Raw genomic sequence first — 26,419 nt, 5'->3', positions numbered from 1 at the left:
AGTCTAGTCTAGTCTAGTCTAGTCTATAGTCTAGTCTATAGTCTAGTCTATAGTCTAGTCTATAGCCTAGTATATGTAGACTATACCATAGACTATGCTACAGAATGGTCTAGTCTATAGTCCATTCTGTAGTATAGTCTATGGTCTAATCAATACTTTGGCCTGTAGTCTCGTCTGCAGTGTATGTCTAGAAGAAAATTAGTTTAGTACTTCAAAACCTTAAAACTTACTCTTTTTGTATTTTCCATGTCTGGTGTAGGGTACAACATATTCGTTGCGTATATACATATTTATGGATGAAAAGTAACGTATAAAAATATTTAAAAACTTTAAAACTTAACGTTTAATTAAACATTTTCATTATTGTTGTTATATTCTGTCACTATTGTGAATGTGCTTTAAGCCTTAGTTGTAATTTGAAAAAAAGCTCATATTTTACATTAAAGCTTTGACAATGCTACGCATCTTCCACACAATAAATAAACTTGCTCATCTTCTTTTAACACATCTACAACTATACGAACTTCTTCAAGTGTATCTGTATTTCGTATCTATAATTAAATATCTATGAGTAGAAAAAACATTTTCAAGATTCTCAACTCAGGTTCAAGCTTTTGATGATCATTGAATGAAACGAGTACGATCAGTTCTTTTTAGATTCTTCAACTGAGCGGTTGTTTTAAGCGAAGAAATTGTTTTGTTTTCGTAATTGGCCGTTCTGTTGTTGTTTTGTTGTTTCAATCAAACTAATTGTGAGTTTTAAACTTTAATATATAATAACTTGATTGTGTTTTTTTGTTTATTCAATATTATGTATTTATTTCTGTGATGTGTGTGTAATGTTGTTGTACCAAAAATCTATTGTTAAGAACAAAAATAAAATCTACACAATAAATTATAGACCATCGATCGTTTTAACGGTTATAATAACCACTAAACTTAACAGTCAAGTTCAATGAGAAAACCAATTTATTAATTTTTTTATTAATAATTTTTTTGTTTAAGCCTTGTGTACTTTTTTGCGCAAAATATTATTTTTGTTGTTAATTATTATTTAAATAAAAATAATTTATACAAATTAGAATCTTCAAATGATATGCAGTTCTCATACTCTAAACAAATGAAAAAAAGTTGTATATTTTGCCATTAATTTTGTTTAATGCGAAATTTGATCATACGTAACCGGTAGACAAGCAAACAAACTTGTTAATTATTACTTTTTATTTTCTAAATTTACAATATTGGTAATTAAAATACAAACACTTGATATTCATAAATTTAAATATTATTTTTAAATGTATTTGTTTAAAACCTCTAAGATATTTTAAACTTGACCAAATGATGTCCCAAATTATCCGGTTTAATATTTTCTCTTTATAACATCAATAAACTTGATTCTGTTTTTTTTTTTAACTAATCTAGTTTTGGTAAACTAGGGTGGCCATATGTGGAGTTTATTCTAGATATAATGTGGACTAGGGTAAGAGTTTAAATAAGATGCCATTGTTAAACTAGTTTTTCGAATAAAATATGTTTTTAAATAATTTTTATAAAAAGTTCACACTTATACGAGCGCTAAATCGTAATTGTTCAAGCGTAAAATTCTAGAAATCCGGGAAATTTTAAAACGAATCTAAATTTTAACGCAAATGAAATACTTTGTAAAACTTAACATCGGATTGCATACAAGTGATAATTCTAAACCAACTAACCAACGAAAAGGGGTCCAACCTATTGATCAGTGCTGGATGTTTGCCCAGAAGTCTCGATTAATTATAAATTCATAATTAATATTTGTAAACATTAAAATATATCTCTAAATTAAGCAATTCTTAAGGCCATTGAGTGTCAGTGGTCGTGCATAGAAAATTCCTTATTAAAGTCATCACTTCTGTTTACATCTATCTTATACTCCTGGGAATCTGTTTGATGATCGGTTAAAGAAGTCTGCATAATATAGCATGAGTGTCACACTTAGACTTACCGTGAACGACCCTCCAAAGATTTTCAATAGTGTCATGGGCAAACGATTGATCGGTTCACTCAAAAACTTTTAATTTTGATTCATTGAACCTTAAGAAATTTCAATGCATGTTTCGGGTCATTGTCATGTTGGAACAGTCAAACCTGTGGAGCTTTACTTCCTCATGCAGCACTTCAGTTCTATTGCAGTCAACGCTTTTTTTTAGATTCTACCTTATACTCATGGGAATCTGTTTGATGATAGGTTAAAGAAGTCTGCATAATATAGCGTGAATATCACTTAGACTTATAATGAAAACCAACTGACCTCTCTGGCCCTGTATTGAAGAGACATTTGCCAACAAGCTCCTTATGATTCTTTAATGATCTTCCAAAGATTTTCATTAGAATTATGGTCAAACGATTGAACGGTTCACTCAAGAACTATTAATTTTGATTCACTCGACCATTCCTAAACAAATTTCGATGCATGTTTCGGGTCATGTTGGAACAGCCAAACCAGTGGAGCTTTACTTCTGCATTTAGCACTTCAGTTCTAGCGCAGTTATCACTTATTATTAGAATCTAATTTATACTCCTGAGAATCTGTTTGATGATCGGTTGAAGAATTCTACATAATATAGCATGAATGTCATACTTGTACTTACCTTGAAAAACAACTGCCATCTTTGGCCTTCTATTGTCGAGACATTTTCCAACTTAGGGTCAAGGTCTTTATGATTATTTGTCGATCCTCGCAAAGATTTTCAATAGTATTATGGTCAGACGATTGACCTGTTCACTCAAGAACTCTCAATTTTTATTGACTCAACCATTCCTTAACAAGTTTCGACAAATGTTTCGGGTCATTGTCATGTTGGAACAGCCAAACCTACCTTATACTATTGGGAATCTGTTTAATGATCGGTTGAAAAATTTTGCATAATATAGCGTTAATATCACACTTAGACTTATTATGAAAAACAACTGACATCTCTGGCCTTCTATTGTCTAGATATAATCCAACATAGGGTTAAGTTCCTCATGATTCTTCAACGATCCTACAAAGATTTTCAATAATGTTCTGTTCACTCGATTGTGCTGTTCACTTAAGAAACTTAAGATTGACTCAAACATTCCATAAAAAATTTCGGGTCATTGTCATGTTGGAAACCCCAAAGCATTGGAGCTTTATTTCCGCATTCAGCACTGCAGTTCTAGTGCAGTCAGCACTTCTTTTTAGATTCTGCCTTATATTTCTGGTTATCTGTTTGATGATCAGTTGAAGTATTCTAAATGTCTAAGGTCCTCATGATTCTTTAATGATCCTCCAAAGATTTTCAATAGTATTATGGTCAAACTATTGAGCTGTTCACTCAAGAACTTTTAATTTTGATTCACCCAACAATTCCTTAAGTTCGATACTTGCTTCGGGTCATTGTCATGTTGGGAAACCTAAACCAGTGGAGCTTTACCTCCGTATATCTAGAGCCTCCACCATGTTTAACTGTACCTTTAATTATAGTGCATCAATTGATCCTAGCTACACAAAGCCCTCTCAAGAAAATGTCTTAAACGTCAACCACCAAATTTAGATTTGATCTGTCCATATTTGAACCCAGTTCCCATAGAAAGCCTTTTCCAGAAAATCAGATTTTATACTTTGCGAAAATGTCTATATAAAATTATAGTTTATAAATCATTAGAATCGAAAATAACTAAGTTAAAAACTAAAATGAAAACATAATTTCTCAAATAATTTGTATAAAACAACAATTTATAAACCAAAGATAACTTTTACCTCTAAAATTTATTAACATTTTAGATTATTTAATGGATTTAGATTAATATGCATGACAGTCTAAAAATAATTTTATTGAAAATTGTATATACATACATATGCATATAAAATTGTATGTATATTGACGTAAACATATTCGGCAATATATTTGATGTGCAAGACGAAAGTTACAGAAATTTAGATAACTGAAATATTTGGTTATTTAAGTGAGGGGAATGTTTTTTTTCCCATAGCGAATTTTTTTGTATTGTTAAAAACGGTTATAACTTAACTCTGGACTGAGTAAATATTTACATTGTATATTAAAATATAATTACAAAAGTAAATCCCATTTTAAAGTAAATGTTTTGCTCATAAATGTCCGGTTTGAATTGAAGTCAATCATATACGAGTCATAAATAAACTAGTTATTTATTTGATTGACAACAAATAATAAGAATTTTTTATGACTTCTGCCAATAACTTCATACAACCTAATTTTAAACTTCCGTAAAGTATAAAATTATACGTATAATTATATATTTCATTATTATTATCGATTAACTGATATTTCCAAGAAATATTCAAGTACAATTTTGACTTAAAAGTCAATTATTGGCATCCACACATACATATTTTGCATAAGTGACGTACGTTCACAATATTCAAATATTTGACTAAATATTAATTTTGGGCTAAATGTTAAGGCATTTATTTGATAAGATATTAAGTCCAATTTTTACTAAATCTTAATTCAGAGGAAAATTAATTAGTAGTTTCATGATTCAATACAAATATTTGAACAATATGAATGTATCATGCTGGATATAAACACATTAAAACTTTTGGGGATTTTTACATAAAATATTGTTGAATCACTTGCCAGTAAAATTTGTTAAATAAGCTTTTTAAAAGTCTTAATTATAGTGTGTACATGTGTATTGTATAAAATTTATACAATACACATGTACACACTATAATACTATAAATACACATTACCTACACATTATATAGTAATGTTTTTTAGTTGTCTTAAACATTTATTTTTGTGAGCGCTAAATTAAAATCTAAAAATGTTTTAAAATTTAAAAAAAATTCTATAAATTTAAAATTTTAATAGAAACAATATTCATCTGGTTCAAAAATATAAGTCCGTTATCTAAAAATATATATTTTTAAAAAATGGCAAATATTTCAATTATATTTAAAAATATATACGCGTTGACCTTGATAATAAATGAGTTTGTAACTTATACTAATTTGGAACAGAACCTGTTTTTATATATTTCATTATTAACATATAATTGTTTATACTGCAATGATACCGGTAACAAGTCCAGTATTATAAAATATTAATCAAAATAATGAGATAATTTAACACACTTCTATTGTGTACACAAGCTTTTACCATCCGATTTAATTAACTATTCCCTTCAGTTCCATAATTACTTAGAAATCAATCACATATTCTATGGAATATTCTATGGAATATCGCCCTTAACTATCTCTTAGTGGAACTTGTTATGCCTACAAACTTCACGAAGATGACTGAGTCGATGTATCTTATTAATATTGGAAAACTTAACTTGCACTATATTCCAAAAAGTATAAGTATATTCCGGTTCTATTACCATGTCTTAATGGCGTAGAACTGGAGGCATTTTTCTGGATTTTAAACAGTCTTAGAATCTATATTTCCAGCTGAGAATTTAAATGGCAGCTATTTCCTTCTATACAAGCCATAGGAATGATTTCTGTTGTTTTCCTGTCTGCTTTTCTAGCAGTTGTTTCTGTTGTTTCTAGTTCCATTATGTAGAACCAACAGCTGCTTCCGAATGCTGCTTCAGTGTAGTCTCTTTCGCTAAGTGATACCTATTGGAGAAGTATTCAAAGATATAAAAATATTCCCCAACATACTGAAACGGGTTGTAATAAAATCTGAGCACCACCTTCACGAGAAAACGAAGGTGCTCCCAATCTAGGAATATAATGTTAGGCTGACTTAACAGTTCCCACTGGGATGTCACCAGAGGAGTTATCCCACAGTTAGATGCTCTCCCGAGGAATGCCAGAAAGGACCTTCTACCATACAAGAGCATACAAAATTATGTGCAAGATTCCTTAGTTCGTACTTCGTATACAGGAGCGATATAGAAACGCCATCAATAAAGCGTTTTCAGATCGCCGCATAAATGTCGTACTTAGAAGTCGACCACCGGAGAAAAGCCTGTCCCAAAAAAAAGAGTTGTTCTGGCAACAGTAGGCTTAACATCTACTGGTCCCACTTAGACCCATCAGGGTCCCCACGGTACGCACCACATTTTCAACTGCCTAGCCTACCTCATCTTGGTGTTATTGCAATATCGGCGAAAAGAGGTGCTAACAGTACCTCTAGTCTGCCGGGACTATAAACTGTAATGTATCCTCGTCCTTTCATTGGAATGATTTTGCATATTGTCGAACCAGAGAACCACATAATCTGGTACTACGCGAACCAGTAACCCTCAGGACAGAGTTTCGGACTTTGTCTTGCCCGATTATGCACATATCGACTGTGGTTTAAACCCAAATTCGCACGAATAGAATATTGGTTAAAAGACTGATTCACGGTAAAGTCTATAATTGGAGATAAGTTCCGTGCTGCAGAGGAATGACTGTAGGGCTAAGCGTTTTAAATGAATTATTGTCAAGTATATATAGTACGGGATTGATGTAGAGGTTTGCCGATCATTCTCACCCGTATACCAAGAGTGTGTGTGTCAGATGAATGAGAGTACAGGGTTGACTGGATGTAAGGTACCTTATAGAAGTGAAACCATTGAATTTTCCTTCCTTTTACGGGCATGTTTCAGGGTTTACTCTGCTCTTCTCTTCTCTGTGAGTAAGAACAAGTCCTTGGCTTAGTAGATGTATTTGTGTTTCGATCTATAAAGTGGAAACGATGGTCGGAGATTATATAGCTCGAATACTTGAGCAAATTACCAAAAGCATCAAAAAAACTCACTCTGTGGATGTAAAAGATCACCGTGATTTTAGGTCTTCAATACAGGTGTTCACTTCGACATCTTGGCCAGCTTTTCGTACTTTTATAAAATGTATTTATGAACTAATCCAATACGCTTGGACCTGAACGCAGAACACCCCGTGATTAATTTAACATAATTTTGAGGTAATATTAACCACATGAAAATCGTTGAACTGGGAGAACAAATTTCGAAAACTACAGACTTACTGTCATCGACTAAATTTCTATTGGGTATCTACACCATTACAAGACAGGTTCGCGAATGTCGGACATCTCAAGGCTAGATTGGAAATCACTCGAAGGTATATGAGATAGACTGGCTAAAGATAATACTCGCTACAGGTTACCCCTCCAGTCTATCATGACTCATTACGTTTTCAGCAGTATCTTATAGGTTAGATCAGAAGATGGTTCTTGTTTAAATGCTTAGGGTAGATTTGGGCCTAGATTTTTGGGTTGATAGTCTTTGTTTCTCATGCCGCGTCAAAAACTGTATACAATGTATAAATTAATAATAAATTAAAAACATTTCTGGAAATTTTACAGTTTAACTAAAACAATTATTAAAAATATTTCACCAAAAAACAAATAGCCTAATTCTTGTTTATATTTTTGGACTTAAGAAGACTAAATCTAATCGTTTTCAACACATTTGATTTCAGGTCAATTTATTATTTAATCCATTTAAATTTTGAAAAATATAAAACTATTTATAGTGATAACCTCCAATGAACTCTAAAACATTTCTAAAATTAAAAAAATAACATATGTACTCATTTAGTTATACTCAGAATTAAATAAATATCGATATTATTATCAATATAATTTTTCAAGTACTCAATGTTTATACTTACTAAATGTTCATTCCATTTTTTTTTTTTGTATTTTTTCAGTGGAGGCCTTACAATGATGGCGAAAGTATCATTGATAGTATTCAGTTTATTTATTGCTCACTCATGTGCGCAATTATCATTAGACGATCTTATTGGACAAGTCTTCAATAATAATACACCTTTAGTAGAGTCTACAACTCAAGTATTTCGACCAACTCCAACAAAAACCACTGTTTTGAGTCCACCACGCAGCGGTGAATCCGGTGGTTATAGATCATGTGGTGTGGATAAGGAATGTGTACCCAGACATTTGTGTGTTGATGGCTCCATCAGTACAACCGGTGAAAACTTTATTGATATTCGTATCAATGATGAAGTCTGTAGTTATAGTGAAATTTGCTGTGATATTCCCAATAAGGTATGATATTATTGGTCGGATTTGAGCTTTATTATCCCATGAAATAATCATTCATTATTTTCACAATTTCAATAATTTTTTATTTTCCTTTTCATGTTAAAAGAGAAACGAACCTGTCATTCCTCCCTTCCCCAAGGAACGTCATGAAGGTTGCGGCTGGCGTAATAATGACGGTGTTGGCTTTAAGATCACTGGTGACACCGACAACGAATCACAATTTGGAGAATTCCCCTGGATGGTTGCCATTCTCCGTACCGAAGATGCTGGTGGTGAGATTATCCATTTGTATGATTGTGGTGGTTCATTGATTGCTCCAAATGTTGTATTGACTGCTTCTCATTGTGTAATCAATCGCAAGGCCCAACAATTGGTGGTACGTGGTGGTGAATGGGATACTCAAAATACCAATGAAATTCTCAACCATGTTGACAAGCCAGTTAGGGAAATCATTATCCATGAAAACTACAACAAAGGTGCTCTTTACAATGATGTGGCTCTTCTCATTCTGGAAGATGGTTTTGTTTGGCAAGAAAATATTCGTCCCATTTGCTTGCCCGAACCCAATGCCAACTTCGATCATAGCCGCTGTTATGCTACCGGCTGGGGTAAAGATAAATTCGGTCGTGAGGGAAAATACCAAGTTATTTTGAAGAAAATCGATTTGCCAGTAGTTCCTCAAGCCACCTGTCAAAAATACTTGCGTGATACTCGCCTCGGTTTGTACTTCAATTTGCATGAAAGTTTCATATGTGCCGGTGGTGAGAAGGATAAGGATACCTGTAAGGGTGATGGTGGTTCACCTTTGGTTTGTCCCATTCCTGGTGTTAAGGATCGTTACTATCAAGCCGGTATTGTTGCCTGGGGTGTTGGTTGTGCAGAAGAGAATGTTCCTGGTGTTTATGCTAATGTACCATACTTACGCCCCTGGATTTCAGAAAAATTAGCTGCCAGAGGAATACCATTTGCTCCTTTTACTCCCTAAGTTGAAATTATTTCCAGAGAAATTAAAATAATGCACATATTTGTGTAACATAATTAAACAAATAAAGGTTCTTTAGTAATATAATGATTGTTATTGTTTCTAGTATTACTATTACATTATATCAAGGATTTTCCATAAAAATAATATATTAAAACAATAAATTTTCGTTACAGAAAAGTTTAATGCTTTTAACGCTCATGCAGTATTACAAGATTTGATTGCGAGATGGCCTGGTTCAGCTCATGGCAGCAATATTTTTATAAGCTGCCGTTTAAAGTTTTGTATGGAAAACGGTAATTTTTAAAATTATACACTTTTATATCAAGGCCTCTTCGGCCTCGGAATTAGAATAGCAACATTCCTTTACACGACACATTCGTAATTCATTTGACAGTACATCACCATGTTGTCTTTTTATCATTCATTATTTTGATATTTTTGGAATATATATGTGTGTGTGTCTGCAGAATTGACTTAACTCTTAAGGGAAGAAATGGGTTTATTAGTTGCCGTTTACAAACAAGTATATTTCCAGACAGAGAACAGCACAGAATTGTTGGAGATGCGACATTGTCATCAAATATTACAGGTGTAGATAAAGAGCTAATAAATCGTTTAAGAATAATTTTGAAAACCATGGAGAGTACATACTTGGTAATGCCTTAAAGTATGCAATCAGAATGGAACATAATTTATGATCTGATATCCCAATAAACATTGAAGTTTTTCTTGTTTTTATACCCACCATCAAAAAAGATGGGAGTATATTGTTTTTGTCATTCCGTTTGTAACACATTGAAATATTCGTCTAAGACCCATAAAAGTATATATATTCTGAATCCTCATTAAATTCTAAGACGATCTAGCCATGTCTGTCCGTCTGTTGAAAACACGATAGAGTCCAAATGGAAGTAGCTAGCGAGCTGAAATTTTGCACAGATATTTTATATTGATGCAGTTTGTTTGGTATTGAAAATGGGCAATATAGGTTCACGATTTCGCCTAGCCCCCATATAAGGTCCTGTCTAAAAGAATCATCAATAACGATGAAATTCGACATAAACATATTTTATAGGAACTTAAATCGCTTTGTAAAATTTTATAAGGATCGATGCATAATTGACCCTACCCCCCATATAAGGTCCCCTTCTGAAAATGACTTTAACGCTCATAACTGTCTAAAATAACCATTTATATATATCGATGAAATTCTACATGAACATATTTTATAGGGACCTTAATCGTTTTGTAAAATCTTATAAGGATCGGTCGATAATTGACCCCATCCCCAAATAAGGTCCCCTTCAAAAATGACTTTAAGGCTCATAACTGTCTGAAAGAGCCATCTATATCGATTAAATTCGACATGTACATATTTCATATGAACCTTAATCGCTTCGTAAAAATTTATAAGGATCGGTCCATAATTGACCCTACCCCCCATATAAGGTCCCCTTCAGAAAATGACTTTAACGCTCATAACTGTCTTAAAGAAACATTTGTAGCGATGAACATATTTCATATGAACCTAAATCGCTATGTAAAATTTTATAACGATCCATAATTGACTCTACCCCCTCATATAAGGTCCCATTCAGAAAATATAACTGTCTAAAAAACTGCATATCGATGAAATTCGACATGAACATATTTTATAGGAACCTTAATGGCTTTGTAAAATTTTATAAGGATCGGTCCACAATTGACCCCTCCACCATATAAGGTCCCCTTCAGAAAATGTTTTTAAAGCTCATAACTGTCTAAAAGAAGCATCTATGGCGATTAAATTCGACATGAACATATTTTATAGGAACCTTGATATCTTTGTTGTAAGGATCGATACATAATTGACCCTACCTCTCATATAAGGTCCCTATTAAAAAAATGATTAAACGCTCATTACTGGCTTAAAAATACGAGTATAGCAATGGAATTTCACAGAAGTAAGTTTCTCTCTACCAAATTTTATGTGAATCGAACCATAACTGATCTGAACTGAATGACCCTAATATTCAAATTAATATCGACGTATATATGATGGTAAAATTCTACATATCTATATATATAAAAATGAATGTGTGTTTGTTTGTATGTTTGAACGTTATAGACTACTAGCTATACCCAGTGTGCTTTGCTACCCTAAAAGGAATATGTATAAATAAATACCAGATTTATTATATGTTACATATGAAAGATGTCAAGCAAATTATTTCAAGTTCGCCAGTTCAGTTCAGCCGTTTAGTCTATATATAAAAATAAATGTGTGTTTGTTTGTATGTTTGAACGTTATAGACTACTAAACGGCTGAACCGATTTTCTTGAAATTTTCACAGCGTATTCCTGCATGTCTGGAATAGGTAATAGGCTACTTTTTATTTCGAAATTTCAAGAGGGCGATGAGGCACGCCCACATTAAGAAAATATAAAATCCGTATATTTGAGATAATATAACAGTTAGAGTCCTCAAATTTTGTCGGAGCCACTTTATTGTCAATATGATCATTTAGGACAAAAAGTTAGCGGACTAGCATTAGGGAGCGTGGTACATCTCATATAAATTAAATACAAAAATTCGTTTATCTGGGAAACTAATAGAAATTCTTAAAATTTAGCACGAAGAACTTTAACATCCATGTAAACATTTCGGATAATAAATTGGCGGACTACCCATGAGGGGAGCGGCACCTCCCATATTAATTAAATACAAAAATTCGTTTATCTGGGAAACTAATAGAACTAAATTCTTAAAATTTTGCACAAAGAACTTTAACATCCATGTAAACATTTTGGGTAATAAATTGGCGGACTACCCATGAGGGGAGCGGCACTTCCCATATTAATTAAAAACAAAAATTCCTTTATCTGGGAAAAAAATAGAACTAAATTCTTAAAATTTTGCACGAAGAACTTTAATATTCATCTGAACATTTTTAAGGAAAAAAGAGCGGACTTTCATCTGTGGGGGCTTGGAGCCCCCATATGAATAAAATAGAAAAATTCGTATATCTGAGAAACTATTAGAGCTAGAATCTTTAAATTTTACTTGTAGAACTTTGACATTCATCTGAACATTTAGAGTATAACGGGCGGACTTCCAATGGGGTACTTGGTACCTCCCATTTGAATTAAATACAAAATTTCGTTTAACTAGAAAACTAATAGAACTAGATTCTTCAAATTTTGAACAAATTATTTTAATATTCATCTGAATATTTTGGAGGAAAAAGGGCGGACTTTCATCCGGGGAGCTTGAAGCGCCCACATGAATTAAATTCGTATATCTGAGAAACTATTAGAGCTAGAATCTTCAAATTTTACATGAAGAACTTTGACATTCATGTGAACATTTAGAGAATAACGGGCGGACTTTCAATGGGGGGCTTGGCACCAGATATATGAATTAAATACACATTTTTCATAGATAGATAGAAATTGGCGAACTTGCAATAATTTGCTTGGCATCTCTCATATGTAACATATTGTTAATCTGGAAAACTATTATAGTTAAAATTTTCAAAATCTTTAAATGGGTTTTTTATTTAATCAGTTTAAACGGCTAAACCGATTTTCTTGAAATTTTCACAATATCTCCCTGTATGTCTGGAAGGAGCTATAATAGCTTTTTATGTTGAAATTTCAAATGAGCGAGGTCCCACGTATAGAGTCCCCAAATTTTGTACAAGTAACTTTTGTTTAAATACAAACATTTTGGACAAAATAGGGAGTTCAGCAAAAGCGGGCGTGCCACCTCCCATATGAAGTAAATACTAAAATCTAATTATTAAAATCTGTATATCTAGAAAACTATAACAGCTAGAGTCCCCAATTTTGGTGCCTCTCACGTGAAGTAATTACAAAAAATTGTATATTCTTATTAATTAATAATATTAGAAAAATCTACCTTTAGTGAGTTTGAAAATTATTATATCTTGAAATATGTAAGGTATAAAACCCTTAAATGGATGAGTTTGAAATTTTCAACTCATATACATAGTCTATATATATAAAAATGAATGTGTGTTTGTTTGTATGTTTATATGTGTATGTTTGAACGTTATAGACTACTAAAAGGCTGAACCGATTTTATTCAAATTTTCACAGCGTATTCCTGTATGTCTGGAATACGTAATAGGCTACTTTTTATTTTGAAATTCCAAGTGGACGAGGAGCCACGCCTATATTAAGAAAATATTAAATCCGTATATTGTAGATAATATAACAGTTAGAATCCCCAAATTTTGTCGGAGCAACTTTAGTGTCAATATAATTATTTAGGACAAAAAGTAGGCGGACTATCCCATATAAACTAAATACAAAAATACGTTTATCTTGGAAACTATTACAGTTAGAATCTTCAAATTTTGCAAGAAAAACTTTAACATTTTGGGTAATAAATTGGAGGACTACCCATGAGGGGAGCGGCACCTCCCATATTAATTAAAGACAAAAATTCGTTTATCTGGAAAACTAATGGAACTAAATTCTTCAAATTTCGCACGAAGAACTTAAATATTCATCTGAACATTTTGGAGAAAAAACAAGCGGACTTTCATCTGGGGGGTCTTGAAGCCCCCACATGAATCAAATAGACAAATTCGTATATCTGAGAAACTATTAAGCTAGAATCTTCAAATTTTACATGGAGCACTTTGAAATTCATGTGAACATTTAGAGCATAACGGGCGGACTTTGAATGGGTGGCTTGGCACAACATATATGAATTAAATACAAAATTTCGTGCATCTTGGAAACTCTTATATTATTAAAATTTTTTATAGATAGATAGAAATGGCGATAGATAGAAACCTGCGAACTTGCAATAATTTGCTTGACATCTTTCATATGTAACATATACTAAATCTGGTATTTATTTATACATATTCCTTTTAGGGTAGCAAAGCACACTGGGTATAGCTAGTATGTAATAAATGAGAAATTTCTTTTGATACTAACAAAAGCATCGATCCTTAAATATCAAAGTTTATTTATAAGGAATCATTCCTATTCGGCAATGATTTGATGGTGGGTATATAAGATTCGGCACAGCCGAATATAACACTCTTGCTTGTTTAATTCTTAAAAAATGCCAAATTCTGTGAGTAAAATCTGTGAATATATCGCTCATTTGATACAAGAATAACATAATTTAAAAGATGTTTCGGGAAAATCGGCTTAAATTACAGTTTTGAAGTTTACAGCAAAAAATCACATTAACGCCGAAAATTGTAGATTTTTTTGAGAGCAGATATAATATCCAGTTCACACGAAGTAATTATTCACCATCCACGCTCTCATTCGTCATTCAATCCCGCAATTACCAAGTGGATTATTTCCATGATTCGCCATGTAAAATTTCAGCTGCGAACTGCACAAGCTGTACGTAATTCAGTTTGAATTACCTACGAATTGCGAATGAATGAGTGTCGTCTCTAATTTTTATCGGGTACTTATCATAATCAACTGTGTGTTTTCATTGATTTGAGACAAATAAAAAATAGAAAAAAATACAAAATAATGAATTAAAAAACTAACAGGACTGTCAAAACGATTTACGAATGTGTCGTAAAAACGGGTTAATTGGCTATTGTAATACATTGGCCGCATTAAGCGATTCAACTGTCCGTGTGAACTTGGTATTAAGCAATTCAACTGCTCGTGTGAATTTGGTATTAGTTGCAAATTAGCGATATTAATACGTTTTCTATAGTTAAAAAGTGAATTAAAATTTCAATAAAAATTACTGAAAACAATTGTACAATTCACAACCAAGTTGTATATTGTACCTAATAAAGTGTATTAACAGTGACGAAAAAAAAACAATCAAAACAAAAATACATAACAATGTCAAAAAATAGAATATCAGGTAATATTAAATAAATTAAACAAGCGAAATAAACCAAATTAATTTCTTTTAATTTAAAATTCGTTTATTTTCTTTATTCCACATTTTAAACTAATAAATAAACAGTTTTTAATAAAATTTTAGTTTTTGTTTTTTGTTTGTTTTGGTAAACAGCTGTCTGTTTGTGATTTCTGTGTTACCACTTTATCGTTTTTTATGCCAAAATCGATTTAATTTTTTGTTTATATGCTGAAATAAACAACTGACAACACTAAACATTCTTACAACAATCGAAAAACATATGAAAAATTGTCGTAGGAGTTGTATAGAGCTTTTGCATAGAAAATACCAACAACATTGTTACGACTATTGTAGCAGCTGTTGACATACTACGCATACAACGCTACAACATCGATTGTGATTTGAACAAATATGTCTGGCAAACCTAGTTTACTGTGATAACCCCTGACGATCTTAAATTTAATTTTCTTCATTCATATTTAAATAAATTAAAGCAAATGGGCCACAGATATTGTTGAAATTCGTTAATTATTTAGTAGATGTCGGACAATGGTGGCAAACGTATCATTTGTACTTTTCACTTTATTTATTGCGCAGACTTGTGCGCAAGTTTCTTTGGATGACCTAATTGGAAGAGTTTTTAATAATAACACACCTTCGGTGGAGACTACAACTGAAAGAATTGAAACTGTCCCAACAAAAGCTATTGGTGGTTACAAAGTTTCTTTGGATGATCTAATTGGAATAGTTTTTAATAATAACACACCTTCGGTGCAGACTACAACTGAAAGAATTGAAACTGTCCCAACAAAAGCTATTGGTGTTTACAAATCATGTGGCCTCGAAAAGGAATGTGTACCTAGACATTTGTGTGTTGATGGTGCTATAAGTACAACCGGCGAAAATTTGTTTGATATTCGTATCATTGATGAAGTCTGTAGTTATAGTGAAATATGCTGTGATATACCCAACAAGGTAATATATACTTCATTATATTTGATAAATAATTTTTAAATCTGCCAAATACACTGATTAACATTTTAAGTTTTTTTTTTTGGTTGTTATCAAGTGTTAAAATTTCATTAAAATGTTGCCAGATGTATTTTTAAAAAACTTCTTATACATATTTTCATTTGAATAATTACAGAGAAGCGAATCTGTAGTTCCTCCCTTTCCCAAAGAACGTCACGAGGGTTGCGGTTGGCGTAACATTGATGGCGTTGGCTTTAAGATCTCTGGTGACTATGACAATGAATCTCAATTTGCTGAATTCCCCTGGATGGTAGCCATTCTCCGTGCTGAAGATGCTGGTGGTTCAATAATTCATTTGTACGATTGTGGCGGTTCATTGATTGCTCCAAATGTTGTCTTGACCGCTTCACATTGTGTATTCAATCGTAAGGTCCAGCAATTGGTTGTACGTGGTGGTGAATGGGATACCCAAAATGAAAATGAAATACTTAGCCATGTTGACAAACATGTTAAGGAAATCATTGTCCATGAAAATTATAATAAAGGAGCCCTTTACAATGATGTAGCTCTTCTCATTCTGGAAGATGATTTTGTTTGGCAGGAAAACATTCGTCCCATTTGCTTGCCCGAACTTAATGCAAATTTCGATGGCAGTCGCTGTTATGCTACAGGCTGGGGTAAAGACAAATTTGGTCGTGATAGTATTTACCAAGCGATTTTGAAGAAAATCGATTTGCCTGTAGTTCCTCGTGACACCTGTCAAAAATACTTGCGTAATACTCGCCTCGGTTTGTATTTCAACTTGCATGAAAGTTTCATATGTGCCGGTGGTGAGAAGGGTAAGGATATGTGTAAAGGTGATGGTGGTTCTCCATTGGTTTGTCCCATACCTGGTGTTAAAAATCGTTACTATCAAGCCGGTATTGTTGCCTGGGGTATTGGATGTGCTGAAGAAAATATTCCTGGTGTTTATGCAAATGTAGCATATCTACGCCCATGGATCTCCGAAAAATTAGCTGCCAGAGGAATATCATTTGCCTCTTTTACCCCTTAAGTGGTGTTTATTTTGTGACCATCCAAATATTTTACAAAATGCCTTTTACCAAGTTCACACGAACAATACAATAGCCCATCAATCCGCTTCTACGACACATTCGTAACTTGTTTTTACAATTCATCGCTATGTTGTTTTTATTTAATTCATTATTTTGTTATTTGTGTGTGTGAGGTACATATGTTTGATATATTTTTTAATAAATAAAGTAATATATTTTCTATTTATTTATATTTTTTATACCCACCATGAAAAAAGATGGGGGGGTATATTGATTTTGTCATTCCGTGTGTAACACATTGAAATATTGTTCACAGACCCCATAAAGTATATATATTCTGGGACCTCGTAAGATTCTAAGACGATCTAGCTATGTCCGTCCGTCTGTCTGTTGTTGGCACGATAGCGTCCACAAAAAAAGAGATATTGAGATGAAATTTTCCCAAAATATTTTTTATTGATCAGAAATGTTTGGTATTGAAAATGGGCAAAATCGGTCAACGATTTCACATAGCCCCCATACAAATGTACCCCCCGGAATATTGTGTAAAAAGCTTCAAACATTCACAAATTCGTTGTTTATGAAGCAAATGGCACAAAATTTCGCATAAGTCAGTTTTTTTGACTTTCGAATTAAAATTCTGAATTATGTCGGACATAGGACTACAATTGGCCCTACCCCCCATATAAGGTCTCCTTTTGAAAATTACTATAATTCTGATTACTGGCTTAAACATACGAATATAGCGATGAAATTGGACACACATTGGTTTTATGGAAGCCAATATCTTTCCACCAAACTATATGTGAATCGGTCCATAATTGACCCTATCCCCCATATAAGGTCCCCTTCAGAAAATGACTTTAACGCTCATTATTGGCGTAAAAATACGAGTATAGCAATGAAATTTGACATAAGTAAGTTTCATACTAGTGAAAATCTCTCCACCAAATTTCATGTGGATCGATCCATAATTGACCCTACCCCCTATATAAGGTCCCCTCTATAAAATTACTGTAACGCTCATTACTAGCTTAAAATACGAATATAGCGATGAAATTTCTCAGAAGTAAGTTTTATATAAGCCAAAATCTCTCTACCAAATTTTATATGGATCGGTCCATAATTGGCCCTACCCCCCATATAAGGTCCCATTTGGAAAATGCTGATTACTGGCTTACGAATTTGACACACGTAAGTTTCATGCAAGCCAATATCTCTCCACCAAGCTATATGTGGGATCCTCCATAAAATTACTTAAACGCTCATTACTGGCTTAAAAAGAAGAGTATAGCGATGAAATTTAACAGAAGTAAGTTTTATATGAGCCAAAATCTCTCTACCAAATTTTATGTGGATCGGTGCATAATTGTCGAAAAATTCGAGTATAGCGAAGAAATTTGACACAAATAAGTATCTTAGGAGCCAAAATCTTTCTACCAAATTGTATGTGGATCGGGCCTTAATTGACCCTATCCCGCATATAAGGTCCCTAACAGAAAATTACTTTAACGCTCGTTAATGGCCTAAAAAACGAGTAAAGCATTGAAATTCGATATAGTCTTGTATGAGCTAACATCTCTCTACAAAATTTTGTGGACCTGCATTTAAGGTCCCCATCAGAAAATCACTTAAACGCCCATTACTGGCGTAAATGAAATTCGACACTGATAAGTTCTATAGAAACCGAAATCTCTCTACCAATTTGTATGCGGATCAGTCCATTATAACCCCACGCCATATAAATTTCCCCTCAGAAAATGACTACAACGAGACAAATACGAATACTGCAATGCAATTCGACATAAACTTATTTTAAGCTAAAATCTCTCTACCATATTTTATGAGGATCGGTCCATAATTAACCATTACCCTTTAACAAAATGACTTTAATGTTCATTACTGGCTTAAAAATAAAGGTAGATCTATGAAATTTGAAATAAATAAGGAACTGAAATCTTCCTACCGACTTTTATGACAATTGGTCCATATGTGTATATATAACCCTACTCGCTATATAAATAAACATATTTAATTCGAAAGAGCACTGTCAATAGTTAAACCCCCATTAATGTACCTCTTTCAAATATTACAATGATGTTCTCATTAATATCGATACATAATAATAAAAAATTCAAAATGTCAAAGTTCATTTATATGGCAGTGATTTGATGGTGGATATATAAGATTCGGCATAGCCGAATATAACACTCTAACTTGTTTGTAATTCGATTTTTTTATTTGTCAGCAACCAATGAAAACAAACAGCTGATTATGATAATTACTCGATAAAAGTTAGAGATATGACATTCATTCGAAATTCAAACTGAATTACGTACATCTTGTGTAATTCGCAGCAGAAATTTTGTGCCAATCATGTAATTCAGTTCGTAATTGAGGATTGAATGACGAATGAAAATACGAATTGCATCGTGTGAACGGGGTATTAACCTTTTGATGCCCAAAACTGGACATTTTGTAAATATGAGTTCTCTATACACTTTATTGTGACGTATGTTTATTGATAATTTTTTATTTATTGAAAAAAAAGTGTTTTCGAATACATCGAGAAAAATGTTAAAAAAAAAATCTTGAGACAGCGTGCTGGCTTGCAGCGACTGTATACAAAGAATACTTCTAAACTAAAGACTTTCTGATTGATATTATCTCACGTATTTTCTGTCTATAATCGTTCCATACAAAATCTAATTTATAAACCGTTTATAAAATAAAAATTTTGTTTTAGGGTAAATTTAAATAGTTTTTAAATTCAAAAGTTTTATTCTTTAGAACATCAAATATTTATATTTTCTTTCTAGAAATGTATTCTTCCGATGAAGGACATTTAAAAAAGATATGTAAATTAGCTTTTTTTAGTATTTACTTTTACAAAATACATTTAATCATCATTTAAGTAAAAGCTAAAGATTTTAGTAAAAAATTGAAATTTAAAAGAATCAGGTCGAAGTAAAAAAGTATTAAGAATTGAAGTACAGCACGTAATATAAAATATAAATACAAATGAAAGGTGAGCGGAATGTTTTGGCGAGAGAAACAACTGTCTCCTTCAGTATCATTCCCAAAAATGAGAAGACAACTATAATGGATCCGGAATGAAAATATTTAAAAATATCCTACGTATCATGGTATAAAGAAAACAAGGTAACTCCGTTCTCTCTCAATGAAAAGTTTTTTGACGTAAATAAGAATTATTGAAATTTATTTTTTGTAAACAAATAAAGAGAAACGTTGCCACACACGTAGAAGGGAAAATCATATTTAGGAAATTAGAAATAAAAAATGTGTAATTTATTTACTAGATACAAGAATTCACAGAAAGAATCAAGATGATAAACCATACATTCGTTAGAATATTCGAATCAGAGGTATCATTTGAAAGGGGTTTTAAAGCGGAATCCAATGGTTCCAAGTTTAGTACACCATTAGACGCGGATTCAAAAACCTATCAAATTATTCTCATGTTGTATATTTTATTTTAGAAAAATTGTACAATTAAAAAAAAATACTAAAAAGTGTCTTATTTGTAACCACTCATCAGCCATCGATAGACTCAGAATATTTTGGGAACCATGATAAAACATAACAATTGTCTGTTCTAACGATATTCATCAAAATGGTCCAGCTCACAAACGGACAACATTAAACCCAACACAAATCCCAAAATATTTTGGTTAATAACATATAACATAAGCTGCATTTTTGCGAGTCGGTCTATGGTAGCATTCCTTTGAAGATCCGTCGAAATCTAGAGGTTTTTGCTTGGCTGGTTTAATCCGAAGGCCCTATTGAATTGGATTGGACACAAAGAAGAAATTACAGAGAAATCATATCTGTTTTACGGAGAATGGCCGGCACTACTTACAAGTAAACTTGAAATCAGCAGGGTTCGTCCGCATAGTGAAGAACGGTTTTTAACATTTTTATTATTTGTATTTTATGTTGAAGAATATTTGAAATTAAAATTTTGAATTTAGTTTGAAAAATATTTTCTATTTTTATATTGAAAGAAAAAAAAAATAAATAATAAACAAAAAACTTGGATTTATAAAGTAAATACGGTAGCATATAAAAAAATAAATTGCTTAAATGTCAGAAGTTTAATATGGCTACGAAAAGAGAGAACGGTTATACCTTGACTTTTTCTACTATGCTACGTATCCTAGAGAACTTAAGGCTATATTTCAGAATTATAAAATCATTAAATAATATGGATATTCCAAACACACCGATTTGGAAATAGAATTCCTACCATGATGTAACTAATAAGGTGACATCACGAGATTTTTCGCTGTAATTCGCCGCAATTTGTTTACATTTCTTAGCTGTCATTAAATTTAATAGAATTTAAAAAAGCGCACATTACAGTTTTTGTTAAAGCCTAGAGATATTTATAAATTAAACAGCTCAAATTACAGAAAAGTTTTTTTTTTCAAAACTAAGAATCACTTATAGGTGAAATTAAACAGCGTAAATCACAGAAAAACTAAGAGATATTAAAATTTGTACAAATTATAATAAAAGAAATAAAAAATTTATATTTAAACATTTTCTTAACAAATTTGTAGCTAAAATGAGTTGGTGTGCAATTTGTAAAAAAAAAATAAAGAATTGGAAAGAGCACTTTTTTAAGTCTCAAAGAAGAACAGAGAAAAATTAAGTGGAGCGAGGTCTGGCAGATAATTTTTTTAGTTACGACTGGAAAAAAATTTCGAAGGTTTTTTTCCAGTCGTAACTAAAAACAGCATAATTATTAGGCCCAAAAGTCAGGATTTGCAGTTTTTGAGGTGGTGTGCGACTTAGGACCAACCAATCGTAAGTTATGAAACGATTTAGGTGTATCTACAGGTATGAACCTATTGTGGAGGAGATAAAGATTTTGCTTTGGCAGAAAATAAGGCTTGTTCGAAAATACTACCTGGCTTACTAACCATTACAGATTTATTAAGAGAAACAACAAAATCTGATACCTCAATTACGTACTCTCTGAGCGACGTATATATTTCCGAAAAAGGTCCAGGAAGACAAAAAGTTAAATTAGCTACACAACCTTTGCTTAAATATCAACGTCAGTGCGAATGTCAATTCCGATAATTTTTGGCAAAAAATCTATAGAATAATTCCAGAAAGGGATTCTTATTTCAAACAAATCCTTAGACATACATCAGGAGTATGTAGAGATGTATGACATACTACATATGTATCTTATGTATATACTAACTAGCCGCCTAAGCGAGGATATCTTAGAAAATTTCTTTGGTGCTACACCAAAGGATTTTAAATATAGACTATGCAAATATGCATTGGGTATGTCTTCATATAAAATATATACTTTTATTTTAGCTCTTTTAATAAAACTTTCTATTTTCAGTAAAAAACAGTCAACACTTTAACGGAAAAGATAACGTAGAAGACGATAACATGGAATGACTTAATTGGCCAAATACCATCGCATCTGGAAATCGAGGTCCTGGAGGTTCTGCAGAATTGACGGAAGTACTAGAAAATGAAGATCAACCAAATTCAGATGAGGAGGATGAGATGACATTGGTTTTCTGCATGAAGATGCCCTAGAATATATTACAGGGTACATGATAAAGAAGTTGAAACTGAAAAAGGAACAATATCATTCAACAATATCTCTTTTTCCAATTATCAACCTAATTATTTTCGGTAAAAAACAGTCAACACTTTAACGGAAAAGATAACGTAGAAGACGATAACATGGAATGACTTAATTGGCCAAATACCATCGCACCTGGAAATCGTGGTCCTGAAGGTTCTGCAGAATTGACGGATATACTAAAAAATGAAGATCAACATAATTCAGATGAGGAGGATGAGATGACATTGGTTTTCTGCATGAAGATGCCCTAGAATATATTACAGGGTACATGATATAGAAGTTAAACTGAAAAAAGAACAATATCATTCAACAATATCTCTTTTTCCAATTAAAATTTGGAAACGAACAATTGAAATAAAATTTTTCATTTAATATTCAGAAGAATCAATTAAAAATCAAACATAAATTAATTATTCTTAATATCATTTGTTCTTATCTGATCTGAATTTCAAATGAAAATCTTATTTTTAAATGTTTATTTCCGAACAAAAATTAAAAATATTAATTTCAATTGTTTTGTTCCGAAATTTAAATGAAAAGTTTAAATTCCAAATGTTCTTTTCTATATTTAAAATGAAAAATGTACTTTTCAATTAAATTTTTCTGATTTCAAAATAAAAAATTTAAATTTCGAATGAAAATCCTCATTATCGAATGGTCTTTTATGAATCTCAAAGGAAAAATTTTATTAAAAAAATTCTTCTTTCTGTATTACAGCTGAAAATAATTTTTTTTGTAAAATTTATGTAGCCCTATGATGTAGTAAAATTTTATTCACCTAATATCTATCAAAAATTTACTTTTTCACTTAAATTGCTACCGTTTTTGATTTTAAATTTGTAAGTTTATTTAAAATATTGTTTTTATTACAAACTTTTAAGTTATTAAAAATATCGAGATTCCAATTTTCTGAAAAACTTAAAAATTCATGAACATTTTTGTTATAAATTTTAACTTGGAAAATTTTAGAACACGCCCCACATTGGTATAGAAAAAAAAATAAAGGGAAATAATTCTGTAACTTCTAAACGGTTAGTCCGATTTGAATGAAATGTAGAGAGACTAGGTGTTGTCGAGTTTTAATTCTGGACCTCATGGGACTACCGGGGAAACGGCCAGAGGTCCCCAAATAAGACACCTCGGGTAAGTACAATTTTTAAAACAATCCTATTTCTTCATTCGTGATCCGATAAAAAATAGTAGATATTAGGGTGATCGACTCGATTTTTCAATCGGTTTTTTCTAAATGTTGATTTTTCGAATAACCCGGGTTTTTCACTTTTTAAAAACCGGTTTCGAATACTTTTATTTGATTTGTATTCAAAGGATATTTAAATGAAATTTTGAAGTAAATAATAATACAGCCCATCTAAATTTCAAAAATATTCGAGTCGAGGAACTAGGGTATATTTTTCTAAAGCACCTTGGTTAAACTTTTTTGATTTTCCTAATTAATTAAAAAAATTTATTTGTAAAATTGATAAAATTTTATCAATCTTAAGATTATATTCCAATTACAATAATTTATTTACGGCTGTAATATTATGGAAGTGTTGGAATGCATATGAAAATTTCCTAAACAGGGCTTTTAGAATAAGCTAGAATTACATAGGATTTAACAGAAGTGTCTCAATTTTTTTTTTGTAATTTTTTATATTAATGAAATAATGTAAATCAGACGACTAGATCTAAAGTTATAATCTGTTAAACTGTTAAAAATCATTTCGGGCCATGTTTTATTAATAAAATTTAAACATAAACATTAATTTTTTAAAATTAAAATATATATTTTTTTATTTATAATGAAAAACCGGTTAACCGTTCTTTCTGAATTTGAAAAATATCAACCGGTTTTTATACCCTACACCACTTTAGTGGGGAGGGTATATTGGATTTGTGCTGATGTTTGTAACATACAAAAATATTCGTCCTAGACCCACCTTAAAGTATACCAATCGGCTTAGAATCGTTTTCTGAGTCGCTATGTCCGTCTGGCTGGCTGGCTGGCTGGCTGTCCATGTAAACCTTGAGCGCAAGGTACAGGTCGCAATTTTCAAGATAATTGGATGAAATTTGGCACGCACGTTTTATTTGACCTAACGAAGCCTATTGAAAATGGTAAAATCGGTGTTAAATATACAGATATATCGATAAAATACGGCACAACTAAGTTTTATAGAAGTCTTGATGACCTTGCCAAATTTCATAAAGATCGGGCCACATTTGACACTAGCTCCCATACAAAGTCCCCTTCAGAAAATTACTTGAATGTCCCAAATTAGCTTATAAACACAAATATCGCGATGAAATTCAGCACAATAAAATATTATGTCAATATAAATATATTCACAAAATTTTATCGGGCTTGGTCCATATTTTCCCCTAGCCCCCATATAAAGCCTCTCTCAGAAAATTAGTTTTTCATCCATAAATTGCTTAAATGTATCGGAACAAGGGAATATTGAAGATAAATGCTTTATTATGAAAAATAAATCACATTTAATATTCATAACTGGTGTAGGGTATCATATGGTCGGCCACGCCCGACAATAATTTCTTACTTGTTTTGAAATGTCAACTATTCGAACTATTCGAAAACCGGTTTTTGGAAAATGTTGAATAATCGATCACCCTAGTAGATATAAATTATCTCTTATAGCCTTTGAAAATGTTCAACTTTTTTAACCACCCTTGTCCAGTACTTTGATAACTGTGGGTCCAAATATTTCCCCACGGCCATAAATTAAATTTAAATTTAATTTTTACAGTCTCTACAAGTTTTTCGAACATAATTCGGAATTTTTGAAGCTCTTTCAGTGATGGAGATTATTTTAGAAACATTCTAAAGCTTTAAGTTCTCGAAATTTGGAAGAGAATTCAGCATATTTTTAATCATGCTGAGAAACTAACAAAGCGCCAAATTTATGAATATCAAGTGATTTCTTGTTTACCAATTTTCAACATATTCGGAACACGAGGATTGGTGAAAATTCAGTTACGAACTTTGAAAGCCCTAACAAAGCCTGTTATGCGCTGCTTATAAAAAAAAGGAAACTGAATGAATTATTTTTCAGTGTTCAGAAACTCAGTTTCCTGAAGGTAATTCCTAAGAATCTTCCAATCAGTGTTAGTCGGGAATGTTATTTGCGGAATAACATCACTTCCAAGGTACTTTGATCTAACTTTGACGAATGCCTGGAAGTGGCAAAGAAAGTGCTCCAGAGTTCCTCTGTCCTCTCCACATGCTCTACATTCGTCTGAATCCGCACATCCAATTTTGCAGAGATGTGTTTGTAATCCTGTAGGTCCAATCAGAATACGTACCATCATATTAACTTCAGATTCGCTCTTTTTCAGGAGATTTTTCGTCTTGCTCTCATCAGGGTCACCCCATAGGATCTTCGTGGTTCTACCCACTGTTTCATTATTCCAAGAGGCCTTATGAGATTCTCTCACCCATATTTTTAGTTCAACTTTTGTTGCGTCGAATGGTTTTGAGTTTGTCAGGTTCCCTTTAAAGATATTACATTCGCCCTTTCGTTACCGACTACTCCCGGGTGGGCTGGTACCCATATGATGTGAACCTTACCTCTGGGGGAGTATTCAGTTAAAGCTTTCTTACAATAAAATACGGTCTTAGATTTAGTTCTATCGCCTGATACCGCCCTAATTGCCTTCTGGCTGTCGGTAAATATATTAAGCGCTGTGAGCGCCATATTTATTCTAATCCAATTTACGCATTCCGTTATAGCTCGTACTTCTGCCTGGAAGCTCGTGTTATGATTTGGTAAACGGTGGTATATTTCTGTTTCTGGGTCTTCAATATAGAACCCCAGCCCCACTTTGTCCCCCAATTTAGAGCCATCCATGTAACAACGGATTCCT

At 32.2% G+C, this 26,419-nt stretch overlaps 2 protein-coding genes across 3 annotated transcripts; both read left to right on the top strand.

Annotated features, from left to right (window-relative positions):
* Positions 1-632: 632 nt before the first annotated feature.
* Positions 633-9,093, top strand: LOC119605435 (phenoloxidase-activating factor 2-like). Its single transcript, XM_037958547.1, has 3 exons — positions 633-752; positions 7,661-8,018; positions 8,122-9,093. The coding sequence occupies exons 2-3, from the start codon at positions 7,674-7,676 to the stop codon at positions 8,998-9,000; spliced, it is 1,224 nt and encodes a 407-aa protein (XP_037814475.1). The 5' UTR covers positions 633-752; positions 7,661-7,673; the 3' UTR covers positions 9,001-9,093.
* A 6,263-nt stretch (positions 9,094-15,356) lies between these two features.
* On the top strand, positions 15,357-17,113 carry LOC119605437 (phenoloxidase-activating factor 2-like). 2 transcript variants are annotated; one of them, XM_037958551.1, is made up of 3 exons: positions 15,357-15,572; positions 15,684-15,838; positions 16,011-17,113. In XM_037958551.1, the coding sequence occupies exons 1-3, from the start codon at positions 15,413-15,415 to the stop codon at positions 16,887-16,889; spliced, it is 1,194 nt and encodes a 397-aa protein (XP_037814479.1). In that variant the 5' UTR covers positions 15,357-15,412; the 3' UTR covers positions 16,890-17,113. The 2 variants fall into 2 exon arrangements, with proteins under 2 accessions (XP_037814479.1, XP_037814478.1); XM_037958550.1 differs by having other exon boundaries at positions 15,357-15,838.
* The last annotated feature ends 9,306 nt before the right edge of the window (positions 17,114-26,419 follow it).

This window comes from Lucilia sericata, unplaced genomic scaffold (assembly GCF_015586225.1).
Source record: "Lucilia sericata isolate MDLA Ls3-8-SP2 unplaced genomic scaffold, ASM1558622v1 Contig000486F_arrow, whole genome shotgun sequence".
In the NCBI taxonomy this organism is placed as follows: domain Eukaryota; kingdom Metazoa; phylum Arthropoda; class Insecta; order Diptera; family Calliphoridae; genus Lucilia; species Lucilia sericata.
Note: the sequence above shows the minus strand (reverse complement) of the source record. Positions and strands in the feature narration are given on the sequence as shown.